Source organism: Cetorhinus maximus, chromosome 3, assembly GCF_964194155.1.
Source record: "Cetorhinus maximus chromosome 3, sCetMax3.hap1.1, whole genome shotgun sequence".
In the NCBI taxonomy this organism is placed as follows: Eukaryota; Metazoa; Chordata; class Chondrichthyes; order Lamniformes; family Cetorhinidae; genus Cetorhinus; species Cetorhinus maximus.
In genome coordinates this window covers 26,575,522-26,597,307 of record NC_135881.1, presented here as the reverse complement: position 1 = coordinate 26,597,307, position 21,786 = coordinate 26,575,522, and the positions used below count along the sequence as shown (strand labels likewise).

At 43.4% G+C, this 21,786-nt stretch overlaps 1 protein-coding gene across 2 annotated transcripts in view; it reads left to right on the top strand.

The window, feature by feature from the left end:
• The window catches only part of lmbr1 (limb development membrane protein 1), a 251,981-nt gene that overhangs the window by 204,500 nt on the left and 25,695 nt on the right, over window positions 1–21,786 (top strand). Inside the window, exon 16 of one of the 2 annotated variants that reach the window (XM_078537213.1) lies at window positions 7,429–9,773. The exons of the other annotated variant lie outside the window; for it this stretch is intronic. Within the exon in view, the coding sequence (XP_078393339.1) occupies window positions 7,429–7,469 (41 nt within the window). The 3' untranslated portion in view covers window positions 7,470–9,773. Of the gene's footprint in view, window positions 1–7,428; window positions 9,774–21,786 lie in introns of those variants that run through there. 2 annotated transcript variants of the gene reach the window in all.

The window sequence follows — 21,786 nt, the reverse complement described above, 5'->3', positions numbered from 1 at the left end:
TATCTAGAAGGACAAGGGCAGCAGATAGATGGGAACACTACCACCTGGAAGTTCTCCTCAAAGTCCCTCACCATCCTGACTTGGAAATATATTGCCGTTCCTTCACTGTCACTGGGTCAAAATCCTGGAACTCTTCCTAATAGCACTGTGGGTGTACCTACATGACATGGACTGCAGCGGTCCAAGAAGGAAGCTCACCACCACCTTCTCAAGGGCAGCTCAAGATGGGCAATAAATGATGGCCCAGCCAGCGAAGCCCACATCCCCTGAATGAATAAAAAAATTTAAAATTCCCTGTTTATATAACAACCAAATAGTTTATAGCCTCCATGCAGCATCCCTATAATTGCTTTCATTTAAACTCCAGGTTTGTTTCACAGTCATGTTGTGGAGGATCTGGTAGCTCATTGGTTTAAGGACCTGTACAAGACTAATTTTTGCTGTTTTGTTTTTTATTCTTTTATGGGATGTTGACGTTACCCATACTAATTGCCCTTGAGAAGGTGTTGCTGAGCTGCTTTCTTGAACTGTTGCAGTGCATCTGGTGTAGGTGCATTCACAGTGCTGTTAAGAGCGGAGTTCCAAGATTTTTATCCACAACAGTGAACGAACACCAATATAGTTTCAGAAAATTCTTTTGTTTGGACATCATGTTTCAATGATGAGATCTTTTTGTCAAAGTTCCCATGAGGAGTTTCATGATAATTTTTCCTTGTGACCAAAACTTGACATTAACAATCTCCTTTAGACCGAACTGTTATTGTCCAACAGCTAACCTAACACGGCTGAATGTTTATTAAATGTAATTTGCATGTGAAGTGGCTGTATTACAGCACATGCTGTGACAAAGAAGCGAGAACCTTGGCAAAAATCTGCCAACTCTTTCAGTAAAAGAATGAGATTCCTGAATCGTTTACTATAGGGATTTATAAAAAGAATAGAAGAGAAGAAAAAAAAGAAGCGATTGATCAATTTAAAATTCTGCTAACAAATGCACAGACACAGCTGTCCAAACAGGATTAATGGGATATATTAGAGTACAGTGACTCATGCAGTGCTTCAAAAAATATCGAAATGCATCATTTTGCAAGTTCTGCTGAGTGGCACTAAGTTGATGGAAATAAATAAATGTATTTAGCAGAATCATAGATTGCTGCACAACACACAAAACAGTGTCTGCTGCAGGTTGGAAAAATTCCAGGTTTGGGTGCAGTTTAGAATGCTGTGGAAAGTGAAGTTGTATTTTAGGTTGAGAATCTGAGGCAAGTGCAGTAAGCCATTTAGGTTAAAGGAATAAAAGGGGAGGAGGTAAATCAGCAAGTAGTGATTAGCTGATGCAATGTTGAGTTTTGAAATGTTATGAGTGCAACAGGGAGGAGAGACTGAGAAAGCTGAAGAGTTGCATAGATTTGAGGTCTTGGGTGGGTGATGAGTTAGAAGGGATGAGTCTCAATTTCAACACTGGGATGTAGGTGTGAGGCAGAGCATGTAATATGACTTGACTATTTGGAGTTTAGAAGGAACAAGATAGAAACACTAGAGTAGAATTTATGAAATAGTTAAAAATTGGTTGCAAAGGAAAGTGCAACCTATCATCTTTTCTTGTAATTAGTAGTGTGAAAGGGGTGCTGGAAGAACCTCGTCAGATATGGCAGTAGAGTAGTATTCAAGACCTTGATACTTTTCAGCTCTACGATCAGTTGTTTAAGTAAAATAAATGTTTGTAAAAAAGATAGATGTAACTTGAGCAAGAGGAGAGATTTGGAAGTTGTATTTCCACATCAAATGACGTAGGCCAAGAACAAGAAGGGGTGGGAATGGAGCCAGTGAAAGTAAAATGTTGTTTGACCTCCAAGAAGGTGGAAAAAAGTTGGCCTCAAGAATGGAAGAAAGAATTTTACCTCTTTTTCAAGGACATTGAGATCAAGATGCTGTGATTCAGCTATTCCACCAAGAGGCTGAAGGTTGTGCGTAGTAAATGCCTGCATTGTGAAAGAAGTGGATGTATGCCACTAAAAGCCTTGATAGGGTTGGATGATGAATGGAGCATATTATTGCTAAGAAGCAAAGGTAGTGATGAGCAGTGTAACATGGGTGGCAAGGTAACCAGTGAATGACGAGCACTGATAAATGATGATGTGTATTCGGCTAGAAATTTTTAATTTGAGAGTCCAGATCGGCTGTAATCTGTAACATTAAAAGTTACCAATATGTGGATAGCTAGAAAGTATGAGAGATCACCTTTATAGGGATGTAATGAACATGAACGACTTTCAAAAGAGAAGGAAAGAAAGGTGGACAACTTGGGAGAAAGAACCATTCAAGAAATTATACATAACTGATGAAATTTTGGGGCTCCTAGTGCTTTAAAATCCAAATTCAGCTTCTTAAATTGCCATGGTGGGATTTGAACTTGCATTCTCTAGATTATTCGTCTAGACCACAGGGTTAGTAGTCCAACAATATAATCATTTCACTGCCATATCCAAAATGATGGAGCAAAAGTTTTTTTCAAATCAAAAACAATAAGTTTTGAGTTGGAGGGGCTAATTGTATCAGTGGAACAGCAGCCGTGTAATTGGAAAGAAGGAAGGATGTAAACAAAGAGCCAAAAGTTAAGAGAGACAACTCTGGCAAGGAACCAGGGAGAGAGGCTGCTGGAGGGGCAATAAGAAAGCAGTTGATGCTTCTTTTTGATGAAGTTTTCAGAAGTTGAATGCATTCAACAGCTATAGTGGTTGATTTCAGAGGTTTGGAGCAATAATTAAAGTTGACTCAGGTTGCTTCAGACTGATCAAAACACCAGGTGTGACGGACACAAATTTTACAAGAGACAGTAGAGCATAATTGCTATGATTAAACAAAGATGTAGGTATCTGATCTGATGGAGGGAGAAGAGTGAGTCAAGGAACAAAGATCAGTAATGTCAAAGCAAAAGCTGGGCCAGAGAACCATACTCCAACAGTTCCAGGACAGAACCAAGAAAAGTATAGGGAAGAAAAGAAATTCCAATTGGCCTTTAATGATTAGATGTCTTCCAGGATTTGTTTTAAAGTCAAGCACTGTACTGAACATATATTTGCAGCTAACCATCTAGTAAATCAAGTTGAAGACCCACCAAAGGCACTGCAGCAGGTTTGGCAGTGTTTTGGTTATGACGGTCTAACACCCCTATGTTGAGTTCAGATTCATCTGTGGCAATTGGTGTAATTGAATACAATAAATCTGCTAATTGGAGGGCCCATGGCTTAAAATCCAATGGGTTCCACCAGTGCCCAATAGGGAAGAGAAGTGAACCAGTGACATATGCCTGTTTTAGCCTTTACCTACCTATCTCCAGTTCCATTCTACTTAATGTTCCTTTCATTGAGAACAGTGCATTATCTGAGCTTGTGAGCAGTGTCACAGGAAATCTCCAAACTTGACCCAATACCAGTAATTCATATATTCATCGTATAATTGTGATAGCTTTCACAGTTTTTAACAGACACCTTCACTATTTGCAGTTATCCGTGGGAGTCCCAATTACCTAGCGATTTCTTGTAATTTTTAAATACGAAATAAATATTCAAAACACCAACCGATCAGCCATGACCTTATTGAATGGCGGATCAGGCTTCCAAGCTTATGCTCCTATTTTGTATGTTCGTATATCAAATTCAGCTTCCTTATATATATATATTAGTGCATTTTTATCTTTTCAATGGCTCAGTTTTGTTTTGTACTTAAGGATCAAGGTTTTGATTGTATACAGTTTTTTATATGGAGTGAGGCCATTCCATTTGGATTTATTATTTAAGCTAACATATTTCCATTCATTTTGGAATGTGAATTGTCATTAAAATGGTAGTGGCAAGATGGTATAAGAAGAAAATATAGTTTTTAAATTGTGAAACCATGATCTAAAATCCCCATTTAAATCTGATCATCCACTCTTCCTTTCCCTTATTACCTAGAATTTTTTGGGGCCGGAGTGGGGCAGGGAAGGGAAGACTTGTTTCTACTCCTCCCCATATACTGCCTCCTGGCATATCCAACATAATATGCCTGTGTAGATACTTGCACATTTCATGATCCTCCCCTTCCATCCAACATGTTGGTATGATTGTGGAGGGCTAAAGAGATAACACTATAGCTAAAAGAGCACAAGCACATGCAACCTTGGATTTCAAACATAACTAATTAGAATATGTCACCATTTGGTGAGTTACTTGAGCTCTTGGCAAAACAGTAATATATACTCCATTATGGGTCTGTCGTATTTATGAAATTCATGTACATACAGTTTTAGAGAGGAAACAGCAAACTTGCATTTGTATGTGATAATGCATTAGTATAATGCATTATCACCTCTCTTAGGCTTCCAAAATATTTCATGTACAATGAATTACTTTGGGGTAGAGTTATTGTTGCTGTGAGATGAAAGTGGCATCAACTTGGCACACATAGAATCCCACAAAGCACAATGAGATGAATGACAAATTTGATCTTTTATTACTGGCCTTGGTCAGGGAAATAAATCACTGTGAAAACCACATAACCCATCAGCATGTAACTAGCTTGTCTTTGCTAGTCACCTTCCAACATATGAGAGGTAGAATATTTGGCTGATGAGGTGTGGTTGGGGTTGATATGAGTTTTGTTTCTATTCCCTATTACCTGTTGAACTTGTATGCTAGCCTTTTATGATTCATGCACAAGGACCCCCAAATCCCTCTGTGCTGCAGCTTTCTGCAGTCTTTCTCCATTTAAATAATATTCAGCTCCTCTATTCTTCCTGCCAAAGTGCATAACCTCACATTTTCCCATATTATATTCCTTCTGCCAAGTTTTGCCCACTCACTTAACCTGTCTATATCCCTTTGTAGACTTTGTGTCATCCTCATCACTTGCCTTGTATCATCTGCAAATTTGGCGATAGTATATAAAAACAAAAAGCTAAAAGCTACTGCGGATGCTGGAAATCCAAAACAAAATAAAAACAGAATTACCTGGAAAAACTCAGCAAGTCTGGCAGCATCGGCGGAGAAGAAATCAGTCAACGTTTCGAGCCCTCATGGCCCTTCAGCAGAACTGAAGCATAGTTTCAACAAGGGAGAAATATAAATTGGTTTAAGGTGGGTGGGGGGGAAGAGACACATTGAGGGTGTGGTGTGAGCAGTAATCAAAAGATGTCAGAGACAAAAGGGTCAAAGAGGTGTTGAAGGTGGTGGTCTTTGTCTGAGAAAAGTGCTAATTAAGAATGCAAGACAGGATATTCAAAGTACAGCTCTAGTGGGGGTGGGGTGGAAAGACTAAAGGTTTTAGTTTTAGATTTAAAAATAATGGAAATAGGTGGGGAAAGAAGAATCTATATAAATTATTGAAAAAAAAGGCGGGTGGGGGGGGGGAAAGAAACGGGGTGGGGATGGGGGGAGGGGGAGTTTAAGATCTAAAGTTGTTGAATTCAATATTCAGCCCAGAAGGCTGTAAAGTGCCTAGTCGGAAGATGAGGTGCTGTTCCTCCAGTTTGCGTTGGGCTTCACTGGAACAATGCAGCAAGCCAAGGACAGACATGTGGGCAAGAGAACAGGGTGGAGTGTTAAAATGGCAAGCGACAGGGAGGTTTGGGTCTTTCTTGCGGACAGACCGCAGGTGTTCCGCAAAACGGTCGCCCAGTTTGCGTTTGGTCTCTCCAATGTAGAGGAGACCGCATTGGGAGCAACGAATGCAGTAGACTAAGTTAGGGGAAATGCAACACCTGCGGAACACCTGCGGTCTGTCCGCAAGAAAGACCCAAACCTCCCTGTCGCTTGCCATTTTAACACTCCACCCTGTTCTCTTGCCCACATGTCTGTCCTTGGCTTGCTGCATTGTTCCAGTGAAGCCCAACGCAAACTGGAGGAACAGCACCTCATCTTCCGACTAGGCACTTTACAGCCTTCTGGGCTGAATATTGAATTCAACAACTTTAGATCTTAAACTCCCCCTCCCCCCATCCCCACCCCGTTTCTTTCCCCCCCCCCACCCGCCTTTTTTTTCAATAATTTATATAGATTCTTCTTTCCCCACCTATTTCCATTATTTTTAAATCTAAAACTAAAACCTTTAGTCTTTCCACCCCACCCCCACTAGAGCTGTACTTTGAATATCCTGTCTTGCATTCTTAATTAGCACTTTTCTCAGACAAAGACCACCACCTTCAACACCTCTTTGACCCTTTTGTCTCTGACATCTTTTGATTACTGCTCACACCACACCCTCAATGTGTCTCTTCCCCCCCACCCACCTTAAACCAATTTATATTTCTCCCTTGTTGAAACTATGCTTCAGTTCTGCTGAAGGGCCATGAGGGCTCGAAACGTTGACTGATTTCTTCTCCGCCGATGCTGCCAGACTTGCTGAGTTTTTCCAGGTAATTCTGTTTTTATTTTGTGTTGGCGATAGTATATACAGTTCCATGATCCAAGTCATTAATATATATTGTAAATAATTGAGGCCCCAGCACTGATCCCTGTGGCACTCCACTAGCTACAGGTTGCCATCCTGAAAATGCCCCCCTTATCCCAACTCTCTGTCTTCTATTAGTTAGCCAATACTCTATCCATGCTAATATATTACCTGCAACACCATGGGCTCTTAACTTAAGTAGCCTTACGTGTGGTACCTTATCGAACACCTTTTGGAAATCCAAATATATTACATCTACTGGTTCCCCTTTATCTATTCTGCTTGTGACCTCCTCAAAGAATTCTAATAAATTTGTCAGGCATGATTTCCCCTTCATGAAGTCATGCTGACTCTGCTTGATTAGATTAGGTATTTCTGAATGCTCTGCTATTACATCCTTTATAATAGACTCTAACATTTTCCCAGTGACAGATGTTAAGCTAACTATAGTTACCTGTTTTTTGTCTCCCTCCCTTTTTGAATAAGGGTGTTACATTGGCAGTTTTCCAATCCTCTGGGACTTTTCCAGAACCTAAGGATTCTTGGAAGATTACTACCAGTGCATCCACAATCTCTGTAGTTACTTCCTTTAATATCCTAGGAGGCAACCCATCAGGTCCAGTGGACTTATTGGCCTTTACCCCCATTAGTTTCCCTGGTACTTTTTCTCTATTGATACTTATTTCCTCCCACCACCCCCCAACCCCCTCCACATTTGCCCTTTGATTATTTAGTATTTTTGGAATGCAATTAGTGTATTCTACCATGAAGACCGATGCAAAGTATTTTATTCAACTCCTTTGCTATTTCCTGGTTCCCCATTATTATTTCCCCCGCCTCATTCTCTAAGGGGCCTATGTTTATTTTGGCCTCTCTCTTCCTTTTTATATATTTAAAGAAGCGCTTACTGTCTGTTTTTATATTACTTGCTAGTTTACCCTCAAAGTTTATTTTCTCTTTGTTTTTTTTGGTCATCTTCCATTGATGATTTTCATACAGTTGCATACTCGTACTGCCCCATGACAAAGCTGAACTTTTGATGTATACTTGGATCTTAACTCATAGTCTGGCAAAGTAATCTCTATGCACTTTTTGTGATAGCTCTCTAGTTTGTATTGTGTATTAAATCATTTTGTGATAGAGAAGATTGGTTGCCAATTTACTTAAAATACAATTTGTCTATGATCTATATTTTACTAATAGAATCTTCAAGTAAAGTTTGGCTTTGAATTAGTGTGGTGTATTTATAAATGCTTGAATTGCCTAAGTTTAGGAAGAAATGCACATTAGTAAGTACAATTTACAAGAAAGGCATCTTGCAAACAAGTGGTTGTCTAATTATTCCAATTTTAGAAAAAGTAGTCACCATAGTATGTTGCCTTAGCTTTCTAATGAAAGGTTAAAAATATGAACATCTTTATGACTGAGAAAATTTGCTTTCCATGGCACATCCAGAAAAGAATGTTTAAAAATTTACCGTATTTAAACTGCTGGAGATTGTTAAGAATAAAAAATTATCAAACATTATTCCAAGAGAAGTGTCCACCCCCGCATGCCGACGCGTAAAATGACGCGTGGTGACATCAGGCGAGCGTCCCGACATCACTGCACACCATCGCAATATTTAGGTGGGCAGGCGCGCGATGTTCTTGGATGCGAGCCTAATTAATCAGGTACTTAAGGCCCTCGAGGCAGCAATTGTCTGCAATTTTTCGGGGCCCATGCGATCTTCAGAACGTCGCACAGGTGCAATGGGCAGGCGGGTAGGAGGCATTTGTATAAACCTCACCCACGGGCGGGATAAGAGGGGTGAGTGGGGTCACGAGTCGTATCTGTTAGATATTTAATTGTGAAAGTTACTGCTACTTGCCTGCGTGAGCAGGAATACTTCAAAACTCATACCAGCTGCTTGGACAGGAGTAACAACCTTCAGGCCAGGACTCTAGAGTAAAGATCATTTTTGGGGCCTGCAAGTTTCAGAAAGCCTTCCCTTAGCCTGGGAATGGGAGTTGTGCTATCCACTGGAGGCACCTCTTCTGAGGAGGAAGGGAGGGCCAGAAGGGGGAGGACGCCAGGAGTCCACTTTCAGCCTCCAGGGGAGTCACCTTGGGAGGAGGGGCGAAGTGCCAACAGGATGTCCAAGGTAGAAGGGTCCGCAGAAAACGCCACTATCCTGCTGCCAGGGTATACAGGCGACAAAGCAGCTACCTCTCTCAAGGGCGACAGTCACCTCCATTTCTCAGATGATAGGCCCTGAGATCTGCGCCAACTGTGTGGGTGGGCTATGGGGTATGCCTGTGGCGCTGAAGGTCACAGCTGCCCTCAACTTCTATGCCTCCGGCTCTTTCCAGGGATCGGTGGGTGATCTTTGTGGAGTCTCCCAGTCAGCTGTCCACACTTGCATCAAGCAGATGACAGATGCTCTGTTCAGGTGTACATTGACTTTCATTCACTACCACTGGGATGAGGCCAGCCAGAAAGAGCGAGCCAGAGGCTTCTCAGCAATCGCTGGCTTTCACCGCATCCAGGGTGCAATCGACTGCATACGTGTGGCCATCAAGGCGCCAGCGGGTGAGCCTGGTGCTTTCGTCAACAGGAAGAAATTCCACTCCTTGAACATACAAATAGTGTGTGATCACAAGATGCAGATTCTCCAAGTCTGTGCAAGGTATCCAGGCAACTTCCACAACACTTACATACTCAGACATTCCCAGGTGCCGAGGCTCTTCAGTGCTTCAGCCCAGCTGGATGGATGGCTGCTGGGTGAACAGGGCTATCCCCTCAAAAGGTGGCTCATGACCCCTTTCCAAGAACAGAGGCTGAGCAGCGGCACAATAGGAGCCACGCCTCCACAAGGGCTGTGGTGGAGAGAATCATCGGTCTTCTCAAGATGCACTTCTGATGCCAGGACCGTTCAGGGGATGAACTCCAACACCCCCCAGATCGTGTATCACTGATAGTGGTTGCATACTGCGCTCTCCACAATCTTGTGCTGGAAAGGGGTGATGCAGTGGACGAAGAAGATGTAGACGCAGTTGCTCCGGCTGCACACGATGAGTCCAGCAGTGAGTCTGAGGATGAGCACGCACAGGAGAATGCTGAGGGAGTAGACACTGATCCGGGCCAGGGAGGCAGGGACACCCCGGGAGGCTTTAATCCAAAGAACCTTCAGCTAGCCCACCACAGATGGACCTCAAACACATGCCAGGGCTGCAGGCTCCATACTCGATACCTGAGTGCTCAATCTGCCTGGATAGGAACATTAACTAGAGCCCTTGAAGTAAGGAATCCCCCTAAGCCATGCTTACATATCAAAATTTAATGAGATTACAAAATGAACTTCAGAAACCAAAAAAAAAAGGTGATGCACATCACACCAAGTCTTAATGAACTAATAGTAGGGTAACATAAAAGCACCAGTGAGAAACCTGTGGTGTGGCCATTGTGCCTTAAATTTATGCTTACAGGTGCTACGTCTGGTGCTGTCCCCTCACTGGCACTGGCATCTGAGACAGCCTGCTCACTGTGCTGTCCTGTTGGCCACGATGACCTTGGCAGCCATCCCGCCTGGGAGGGAGCGGCCAGTTCCACAGCTGGCATCTCCCCAGTCGCCGCAGCCTCATCGGATGCTACAGTCACTGGCAGAGGGGCAGAGAAGCTGCTGCCCTCATCTGAAGCGCCCTGAGAGGAGCCCACAGAGACGACAGGCAACTGCTGCGCTGACATGAGGTTGCTTCGAACCTCCCTGCCCATCGTAGATGGATCGGCACAGAGCTGGGATACTTGGTGCCCAAACCATCTCCCACACTGGCACTGACCAGTTGAGGTCAATGCCGCTGTGAGGGCTTGCAGGTCCGAGCGCAACCCCAGGAGGCCCTGATTGTTCTCCTGAAGGAGCCTCTCCACGAGAGTTGCCACACTCTCCATGGAGGAAGCATGGCGCGTGGCCACGAGGCTCATTGCAACGGTAATGACCCGTGCGGACTCCTCCAGCACGGGCACCATGCCACGTATTGACTCATGTATCTCCACCAGATCCTCCCGCACACCCTGCTGCACTTCCAGCATTTGCTGCCTCACGGACGACTCCAGAGGCAGATCATCAGCCACCGACCGAGCATGTGCCTGGTCCCCAGCAGTCCTCCAACTGCCGGCACCTTGTGTCCGCCCGCACCTCAAGCGAGTGTGAAATACTTTCACCGCTGTGCCCCGGGACACTAGTCGAAGATCTAATTCCCACCGAGGTGCTAGTTTCTGCGTTGGTGCCTGCCTGTCAACGATGGTGTGACGCTGGTGAGTCGATACGTTCTGTGCCCTCAGGTATGAGCGGTGGCCCCTCTGCCTCCTTCTCCCAGCCCTGCTCCGGTGATGCTGAAAGGAAGAACAAGGATATTTGATTAGTTAAATTGGAGACAATGTCAATTTGCATGCCTGCCCCCCTGATCATAATCCTTCCAGAACCAATGGTCAACCCATGTTGCAAACTTCAATCACCTGAGCACTGAGATCTTAGTACATTAATAATGAGGTATATATTACATTCTTAATAAGAGTCCCATTACTTTCAGGGTACTATTACATATCTTTCCAGCTCCCTCCATGCTCAACTCCTGTTCTCCCAACACCCCCCAAGTCAAGAACTAAAGTCTCCCCCCTCTCAACAGATGAAGCTAGGTTTGCCAACCGTCTAGGGTCAATCTGGAGTCCACAGGAACTGAAGGTCAACTTCCACGACACTGCTGTGTGCAACCATCGTTGTTTCGGTGCTAGTTTCCAGGAAATTCCAAGCGGACTGTGCCATGGCTGCTGAGACACACATGGTGACCTCAGTGCTCGGCAAACATATCTCCCCATGGCACCCCAGCCTCACCACCACCGGTGGACCTGGGCACTGGCAGCTATCCAGATCCATGGCCTGCTGTTCAAAAGGAGTCAAGATGGCCAACTGGGCTTGGCCGCCGCCAGTCCGCATCTGCTCGATGGAATTATGTGCAGTCTTCTCCTGACAAGGAGAGAAGAGCATTGATTAGTCCAGCCTGTACCTTGATTCCCATTGTGTCCCTGCCAACCCAACCAGAGTAGGACATTGCAGGGTTCTAGTTCTTCGTTACCCCGCAACTGCCGTACACTCACACAAAGAAGCCAGGGCTGACGCCCCCCCCCCCCACCGATTCTGTACTCGTGATGTCAGTGTCACACATGCTGTGGGTGCAGAACCCATCTCAGCACAACCCCCTCAGGATCAACTAGGCATGGGCAATATCTGCTGGCCCACCCAGCGAGGGAAACATGCCGTGAAGGATTCAATGCTGTAACTGCACTCAGAGTTGGTGGGGTTATGGGGGGTGGTGGTGTTTGGGGGGAAAGGCTGACGGCTGCATTAAGTGACCTCAGCCGACATGGTACTCACCCTTCCCGAGCGCAGGAGGTCGTTGAATCTTTTGCGGCACTGGACCCATGTGCGTTGCACCACACCATGGGAGCTCATATTCTCGGCCACCTCCTGCTGTGCACATTTGGTCAGGTAGGGAGGCCTCTGCCTCCCATCCCTCGGAAGCAGGACCTCCCGGCGTGCTGCCACCCGCTGTGCTGCCACCCCTTCCATGAGGGCAGCTAGGCACTCATCCGAAAACCAAGGGGCACACTGCCCCACTGCCCTACCTTCCGGCCTGGCCTGCCCCACTGCCCTACCCTCCAGCCTGGCCTGCTCCGCTTGCCTACCCTCTGGACTTGCCTGCTCACCAGAAGCCCCCTGGTGAGCCCTTCTGCCGGCTATTGTGAGCAGCCTTGCAAAGGCTGCAGGGCTTCATTTAACTGCGTCGCCACCCGCCCACTCCCACTATCCTTGGGAGTCGAGAAATACTCTGGGTGCGCCTTAATTGGCCTGCCCGCGTAAAATGGCGAGGCAGACCTGATCGCGGGCGGTGATTGGGTCTGAACCCGCCCAACTTGGGGAAAATTCTGCCCTTGAATACTTCTCATTAATTAGTTAGAATTGCCATTAAGTTTTAATCGTTTTGGCATAGAAGTTTGCATTTATAAAGCACCTCATGTCTTCTGGACAACTCAAAGTGCTTCACAGCCAAAAATTATCAAGTGCAGTCAGTTGTTATGCAGGTAAATACATTCAATAATATTCCATAAGCAACATACAAGATGAATAACAAGTTAATCTATTAATTATGTTGTCTAGAAGCAACTCCGTCCCTCTTTCTGTGCCGTTTTTGTGCTCAACAGGCAGACCAGTTTTCTATAAAAAAAGAAAAAGTTAGCAATTTTTTGAGTGAAATAGTGATATGGAGCAAGGGCAGGTAAATGGAGTTGAGGTACAGATCAGTTCTGATCAAATCTGTTCTACCTTTCAATTTGATAAACTGAATGGCCCACTGGAATTAAAAACAAAGGACATGAACGGTGGAAAATAAACAGTAGAAAGGGCAGGAAAGAGGCGTAGTGAACAGCTTTTTCCTCATTGGTTCTGGATGGGTGTCACCATCAAAATGATGCCGTATGTTGAAAAATGTACAAGCGGGCTATTTTTACATACCAATGCCAATAGCTCATTTTAGTCGATTCATGTCATGTTCATGGTTTCAATATTCATTACACTGCAGTTGCATTCTGACTGCCATTCTAGAAATGCTATTTACTCTGTAATGTAGTAATTAGTAACAGAAATGACATGGCAGGGCTTTTCTTGACATTTAGTCTTTCATTTGTAAATTCATTTTTATTATCTTCCATTGAACTCATCAAAGTATATTGGAGCCCCATGTGTTTGTTTTATGGCCCTTCGGCTTATCAAATTTTCCCATTTACTTCTCTAGTGGCATCTGTTCTTGACTGATATAATTAGGAAATAAGGACTGCACTCCCAGCAGGGAGTTGTGCTTAGAAGAAGCATGATAGGGAGGGAAATGATGGATACATTGTTATAACCTTATTTCTGACCTGTGCTCTCTTCAAGCATGTCTTACCAACTGGGAGCATCCGATTATGGAATTAATCAAATATTTCCAAGCGTTTTTTTCTTTTATGAAGTAAATCTGTCTAGGAAGAAGCAACATGTTGTTTACAGCAGAAGTATATTGAACACTGATTTATTTTAATGATCCTTTTCATTAACCTGTAAAATTTTGCAGTAGTAGTTTAATTCTGTAATAGGTATTTTTGTTATACAAATGTATAAGAACATTTATTCTGCTGTCATACATCTATTATGTCATACAGCCGTAGATTAAGTGCATTGTATACTTAATTTAAAAATGAAAGTGTTTTGAACCACATTGTATATTTAAGAGTGGGGTCAAATGCCAGAAGGATATTCAACTTCCCCCCACCCTTATCCACTCAAAAGTTTGAATATCACGCCATGTCACTGATTTTTTTTTTCTAGTGCATTCAAATTCCTCTACTGCCATAATTCATTGATATAATTTTCCAAGATGCCATGACTTTCCAAGATGCCATGACAAGATATAAATGTTTGATCATAAATCATGTATTGTTCTATTGAAACATTTTCATTCACCATACAATCATGTGATCTCCAGTTCGTAGCACTTGATAACCTTCTTTTCAACTTTCACCTCCATTCTTTGTCTCTGCCAGTTGCTGCTAAGACTAAGAAAAAATTCTTCAAATTAAGCATTTGTTTGAGTCTTTCAGTAGATTCAAAAAAAGGATCAGCGAATAGGCATGCAAGCTTTTGAGGAAATCTTTTTGCATTTTTCTTTTAATTTATTTATTTCATTTGTGCTATTTGGATTCAGTGATCATTTTTAATGTAACATCTTCAGAGCATTTCCTTTAACTCCTCGTTTTATTTTGACATCTGGGTTTAAAATTGCTTATTAGACTACTGCTTCATTATAGCAGCTACCAGGATTAATTGTTGTTACCTCCACCACTGAAGATGAGCAGAAGTAATGTTTTCTCCCCTGTTTGTTAGTCTGACTGGAAACCATACATCTCAAAAGCTAATGACAGATTTCAATGTACAGATAGGGTATTTACCAAGGAAGATTTGTTTTTAGCCAAGATGTGAATTGGGATCCAGATGTTGGAATTTTTTTAAATAATCATTATCATTGGGAAATGGAGTAGATTGACTTTTATTTAAGAATGTTATGGATTGTCTCAGCAACTGTGGTGGAATTTGTTACAGCTGTCAAAATGTGAGCAAAGTTTTCAGAGCAGGTTGTTGTATGTAGATTGGCCTAAAGCTGCCTCAGTTAGCTCTTGATAAAAAAAGATTTATTTTGTAACTGCAAAGCTGAAAGAACATCAACCAGGCAAGGAAAATCCTCAGGGAAGAGCTGCTTAATTGTAATAACATTGAGTTAACGCAGAGTGGCAGAGGCATGCGCTCTGTTGAGTGTATAGTAGTAATGTCACTGGACCCCAGAGGCTCAGGTTAATGCTTTGGGTACATAGGCTCAAATCTCACCAGGGCAGCTGGTGGAATTTGAATTATTAATTATTAACTAATCTGGAATTAAAACCTCATTTATAGTGAGCAAGAAACCATTGTTGATTGTCATTAAAAACCCATTAGATTCACTAAAGTCCTTTAGAGAAGAAAACCTGCCATCCTTACCTAGTCTGACCCACATGTAAGTCCAGATACACAGCAATATGGTTGACTCTTAATGCCCTCTGAGATGGCCTAGCTAGCCACTCAGTTGTATCAAACCCCTACGAAGTCTAAAAAAAGGAATGAAACAAAAGGACCAAACATATGCAAGGAAGCCTCCTGCTGGTTACCCCTACTGCCCATGCCCCTAACCCTAATCCTAACCCCGTCCCCTCAGCTTATGAATCACACTTCTCCATGTTAAACACCACTTTGCAGAAGCACTGACAGTGGCAAGGGCACAGAATATGCTTTGGGTGGGAGACTTCAATGTCCAGCACCAAGAGTGGCTCGGTAGTGTAGTGTAAGGGTCTGGCACATATAGGGTTAACGTGGGACTGAGTACAGTACCGCCACACACTGAAGTAAGAGAAGACATGACCCGTATCTAGGAGTCAGTCTATTGTTGGATAGAGCCAAGACTACAAAGGCTTTTTGAGACGTAACGAATGGTATCCAACACCCTACTACATGGTGGCAGCGAATGGAAAATCCCACAACCTCGCAAAAAATGCAGAGAAAAACTAAAGTGCTGCAAGACTAAAGAAAAATTCAAAGAAGCATTCTGACCTGAAGAAAAGCTCAAGAAGCAGACATGCAGAGGAAAATCACCAGGGAAAAACTCCAAAGAATGGCTTGGAAGCTGAGGGCAGAGAATTAAAATTCCTCACTGCAGCGGAAAACTCCATGGGATCCCTTGGAAGTCCAGCTTCAATTCCCAGGGTGTAGAGTCAGCAGACCTACCAGGGGTAAGCTAAAACTTTTAAATTCCAGGATACAGTAAGTCCTGAGAAACTTTTAAATAGTTCAGTGGTCAGAAGTTGCCATTTAAAAACTTAATCAGGAGAACCAGGTTCCTGAGCTGGCGCCTGAACATGTGGCATCCGAGCTCGCTACGAGAAGGGAAGAAAAATTAGTTAATTAATTTGGAAGAGTCGCAACTAAAGAACCAGTTTTAAAGACTAACAAAGGCCAGGATTTGATGCTTTCATGCCCGAAGGCATAGCTCTGAAATGGAGAAGTCTGCAGTTAGTCGATCCAAGCAGCCATTGTTTAAAATCTTTTAAGGCTGAGCGCAAGCGCCATTGAAGTGGGAGCTCACCAAAACCAACAAGCATGGGAAAACACTTTGTCTTCAAATGAGCGGCAGTGCCATCTTGAATTTCAGCAACTTTTTAAAACACTTTAAATTATTTAACCATGGATCAGAAATCCACTCTTTCAGATCAATTTGGACTTATCCAATGCTCAGATCAATGACATAACTGAGGACTTGGAGAAAAAGATTCCTTCAATACATGATTGCTCCAGGTCTGGATAAAAAGTCTCAAGCTGAACAAGTTAACACACTGCTTTACTCAGTAGACCCAATAGCCAGACAAGGAATCAATGCAGCATCTGCTAAATTTGAAGAAGTACAAAAATCATTCAATGTTTATTTTAACCTAAGAAGCAATAAAATTCTTGAAAGGGCTAAATTTAATAAGCATGCAGAGCATCCAGGAGAACCTGTTGACTCATTCATTAATGATCTGTACAGTATAGAAACATAGAAAATAGGAGCAGGAGTAGGTCATCCCGGCCCTTTGAGCCTGCTCCACCATTCAGTATGACCATGGCTGATCCTCCTCTCTCAACGCTATACTCACGCTTTCTCGCCATAACCCTTAATGCCTTTATTCTAGAAATCTATTTCCTCCTTAAACATATTCTGTGACTTGGCCTCCACAGCCTTCTGCGGTAGAGAATTACACAGGTTCATTACCCTCTGAGTGAAGAAGTTTCTCCTCATCTCAGTCCTAAATGGCCTACCCCGTAACCTCAGACTGTGATCCCTTGTTTTAGACCCCAGCCAGGGAGAACAACCTCTTTGCATCCAGTCTATCCAGCCCTGCCAGATTTTTATACGTTTCAATGAGATCCCCTCTCGTTCTTCTAAACTCCAGTGAATACAGGCCTAGTCGACCCAATCTCTCTCCACATGTCAATCCTGTCATCCCAGGAATCAGTCTGCACTTGCTGCACTCTCTCTGTGGCAATTATATCCTTTCTTAGGTAAGGAGACAAAAACTACACACATTACTCCAGTTGTGGTCTCACCAAGGCCCTGTACAGCTGCAGTAAGATATCATTGCTCCTATACTCATATCCTGTTGCAATGAAGACCAACATACCATTTGCCTTCCTAGCTGCTTACTACATCTGCATGCTTGCTTTCAGTAACTGGTGGGCAAGGACACCCAGGTTCTTTTGTACATCAACATTTCCCAATCTATTGCCATTTAAATAATACTCTGCCATTCTGTTTTTCCTACTGAAGTGGAGAACTCCACACTTATCCACCTTATACTGTATCCGCCAAGTATTTGCCCACTCACTTAACTTGTCTAAATCGTCTAGAAGCCTTTTTACATCTTCTTCAACACTCTCATTCCCACTTTGCTTTGTGTTGTCAGCAAGCTTGGAAATATTACATTTGGTTCCCTCATCCAAATCATTTATATATATATATATATATATATATTTATTTGACACTGATCCCTGCGGTACCCCGCTAGTCGCCACCTGCCATTCCGAAAAAGACCCATTTATTCCTACTTTCTGTCTCCTGTCAATTAATTGTCAATCCATGCCAATATATTGCTCCCAATTCCATGTACTTTAATTTTGCACACTAACCTCTTATGTGGGACTTTATCAAAAGCTTTTTGAAAATCCAAATGCACCACATCCACTGGTTTTCCCTTACCTATTCTGCTAGTTGCGTCCTCAAAAAAACTCCAGTAAGTTTGCCAAACATAATTTCCCTTTCATAAATCCATGCTGACTTTTTCTTGTCCCGTTGATATTTTCTAAGTGTCCTATTATCAATTCCTTTATAATAGACTGTAGCATTTTCCTCACTACTGATGTTAGGTTAACCAGTCTCCCTTTTTTTAAAAAGCGGGGTTACATTTGCCACCTTCAATTTGCCAGGATGGCTGAAGGCTGCAACTACAGAGACCTAAAATCTGAATCCATCAGGGATAGGATAGTTGTAGGAGTAACAGATGATACACTCTCAGACATGCTGCAAATGAAGGAAGATCTAACCCATGAGAAAGTTATCCAGATTGTTCGGCAGTCTGAACTCCATGTGCAGCACAGATCCATTTTAAGAAGAGAAAGTAAACCATGGTACAAAGGAAACCCCACAGCCCAGTTAGTTAACCAGCACAGAAACAGGATCCTCCAGGCCAAGGGAAGCAATACCCTAACTGACCAGTAGAGCGACCATGCCAGTGCTGTGGAGTAAAGCGCCCCCACAGGCGAGATCAATGTCCTACCATTTCAGCCCAGTGCTTTCAATGCAACAGAATTGGACACTTCGGCAAACTGTGTGAGGCAAAACGTCTAAATGCACAGAAGACCCAAAGATGATTCATGAGGTCAGGACTGCACAGCATGAGGACACATAGTCATGCTTCTTGGGTGAGGTCAAAGATCCAGGATTTTCATATTGGGATGTGGACATTTAGGTTAATGGCCATCTCACAAACTTTAAATTGGGCACGGGAGCCGGATAGAGAACCATGATTGGTGACCCAACGGCTGATGCCACCCACAACACCCCTGTAAGAACTAAGAGGCATAAAGCTCCCAGTGAAAGACACCCTGCAGGTGACACTGAGGTATAAGAATAAAAGAATCTGAGAGTCCCTGTTTGTGGCCCACAGCCAGGATTGTTCACTGCTAAGCCACAAAGCTTGTGTCGAACTTCATAACCTTCTACAAAGATTGATGAGGTCAACCAACAAGGACTTGTCTCCAATTATAAAAGTGAACCCCTGAAGCTCGTTACAGGACTGGGGTGACTGAAAAATGCATTCAAGATCACACTGAGGGAGGATGCTAAACCCATGTGTTTATTCATGCCACAAAAGATTCCCCATCCAATCATGGAACAAGTGCAGCAACAACTAGGTGAGATGACAACATGGGTGTAGTCTTCCCTGTCACACAACCAACCTCATGGGATTCTGGGATGGTCCCAGTAGCAAAACTGAACAGGTCCATCCGTATTTGTGTCAACCTGACATAGCTCATTAAAGCCATAGCCAGAGAAGTGTATCCCATGCCCTCAGTGGACGAAAGCCTCATCTTATTCTCAAAGAGAACAGCATTTTCAAAGCTGGATGCCAGCAGTGGCTTCTGGCAATTTCCTTTTGATGAAGAGTCCAGGCTGCTGACCACATTCATTACCCACTTTGGCAGATTCTGCTTTAACCGCATGCCGTCTGGAATCACTTCAGTCCCAAAAATATTTCAACGTTATGATGCTGGCCAATTTGCAGGGCCTACAGGGGATCATTTACCACATGGATGATGTATTGGTTCACTGTACAACGGTGGAAGAACATGAGAAGGGACTTTCAGCAGTCTTGGAGTGCCTGCAGGAAGCAGGACTGACACTGAATGAGAAATGGGAGTTCTCCAAAGCACCAATTTGGTTTCTGGGCCACATCATCAGCAGTGAAGGCATACTGGTGGACCCACAGAAAACTAAAACCATTAGCAAGTTCTGAACCCCATCCTCGATTCCAGACCTCCAGCAATTCTTGGGGATGGCGAACCAGCTGGAAAATTTTTTACCAAATTTGGCACAGTTCACAGAACCTTTTGAGGCAGCTGCTTAAGACAGACCAGGTATGGTGCTGGGACTCGTGTCAAGAGCAAGCACTTACTTGCATCGCGGCGATGCTGCTCTCCACTGTCACGACAAGGGGATGTCTAAGTGAGATCCACTTCACCAGCTAACTAAAAAACATATTGAACTGTTTAAAGAAGACCTGGTTTCTTTTAAAAACACAAGAAAAGTCACTGACCAAAGATGGCTACAACCAGTCACCTGATGTCTGGTATTGTAAGTTGACCACTTTCCTGGAAAGTTCCTATATGGATTGCACTGCAGACCTGCGCTGACATGTTGCATGGAATTTCATACCTGGGGGGTGTCAAGGGACTCTTCAAAGGAAGGCATTGAAAATGCAAAGTGCTGGACTTTAATCAATGGTAATAATGAAGCTAAGATTGTCTCCAGCAAAGTGCAGTTACCTGAATTTCAGTTCAACTCCAGGATTTGAAAGGAAACCAGTTAACTTCTAACAACTGCAACGTTCAACAATCTACACCTCAAAGATAAGCAATGTATTTTCTTTTAACTTTTATTTGGACTCTAACTTTTCTGAGATCTGTGTTTGCCGTTGCATCTTTTATTATTCTTTCTCTGGTTTAGTAATTAATAAACTTACTCTTTGACTCAAGAAACCCTGTTGGTGTACTGCACTTCCAGAGGGCTGTTGGACATGGAGATGAGATAAAAACAAAAAACTGCGGATGCTGGAAATCCAAAACAAAAACAGAATTACCTGGAAAAACTCAGCAGGTCTGGCAGCATCGGCGGAGAAGAATAAAGTTGACGTTTCGAGTCCTCATGACCCTTCAACAGTTTTTTACTCAGTTCTGTTGAAGGGTCATGAGGACTCGAAAAGTCAACTTTATTCTTCTCCGCCAATGCTGCCACACCTGCTGAGTTTTTCCAGGTAATTCTGTTTTTGTTATGGAGATGAGATATGCCATCTTAGAAAAGGAAGTCCTCATAGTCATTTGAGCATATGAGAAGCTTTCAGACTATATCATTGGCTTCAAGGTCTCAATCACAACATACCATAAGCCCACTAGTCTCATTACTGGAAGGAGCTAGCAAAGATGCCTCCCAGAAACTAGTGGTTCCGCCTACGCCTCATGAGGTTCACCTTCAAGACAGTTTACCTTCAAGGTAAAAGCCAAATAATGACAGACTTTCCAGGGCCACAGTAGGCTTTTGGACAAACAGGGTATCAATTTCATCAAGGAGCTGGAAACATACGCCCTATTGACAAGAAGACACTTGCCAGTGGCCACAATTAAACTGCAACAGATTCGCCAGGAAAAAAATGCATGATGAGAAGTGTGCCCACATCTGGCATTACTACCAACAAGGATGACCACAACAGAGACCAAACAGCGGTACCATGAAAGCTTGGTTCGAACAACAAAAACACTTTGCAGTCATAGACGATCTCTTGGACGACAACGAGTGGCTGGTCATCCCAGTTTCCCTTCGGCCGGAGATCCTTCAAAAAATACACTAGGACCACCTGGGCATCATCAAGTGCAGGGCATGGGCCCAATTCACTGTTTGGTGGCCAAGCATTTCCAGCGCAATTGAGGACACTGGCAGGTGTGTGCACTGCACAGGCAGGACCAAAGAGAATCCCTCACCCCACACCTTTCCCTACCAGGCCATGGGAGAGACAGGGCGTTGACCTATCTGCCCTCTATAGCAAATAACTCCTTATAGTGGTGGACTACTACTCCAAATGGTTTGAGGTAAAGTAACTATATGCGACAACCACAGAGGTAGTAACTAAGGCATTGAAAGAGATGTTTGCAAGCCACTGCATCCATGACGAGATTGTGTCCAATAACAGCTCTCAATTTTCAAATGAGTACTTTGTATTCTTTGTCACCACATCTGGCTTCCACTGCCGTACCAGCCCCCCCAAGATATCCACAGTCAAATGGCAAGGCCGAAAGAGGGGTCCACACTGTAAAATCCCTCCTAAGAAAGAATGAGGACTTTTCCACAGCACTGCTAACCTACAGGTCCACCTAATTACAATGCAGCTTGGCCTCATCCA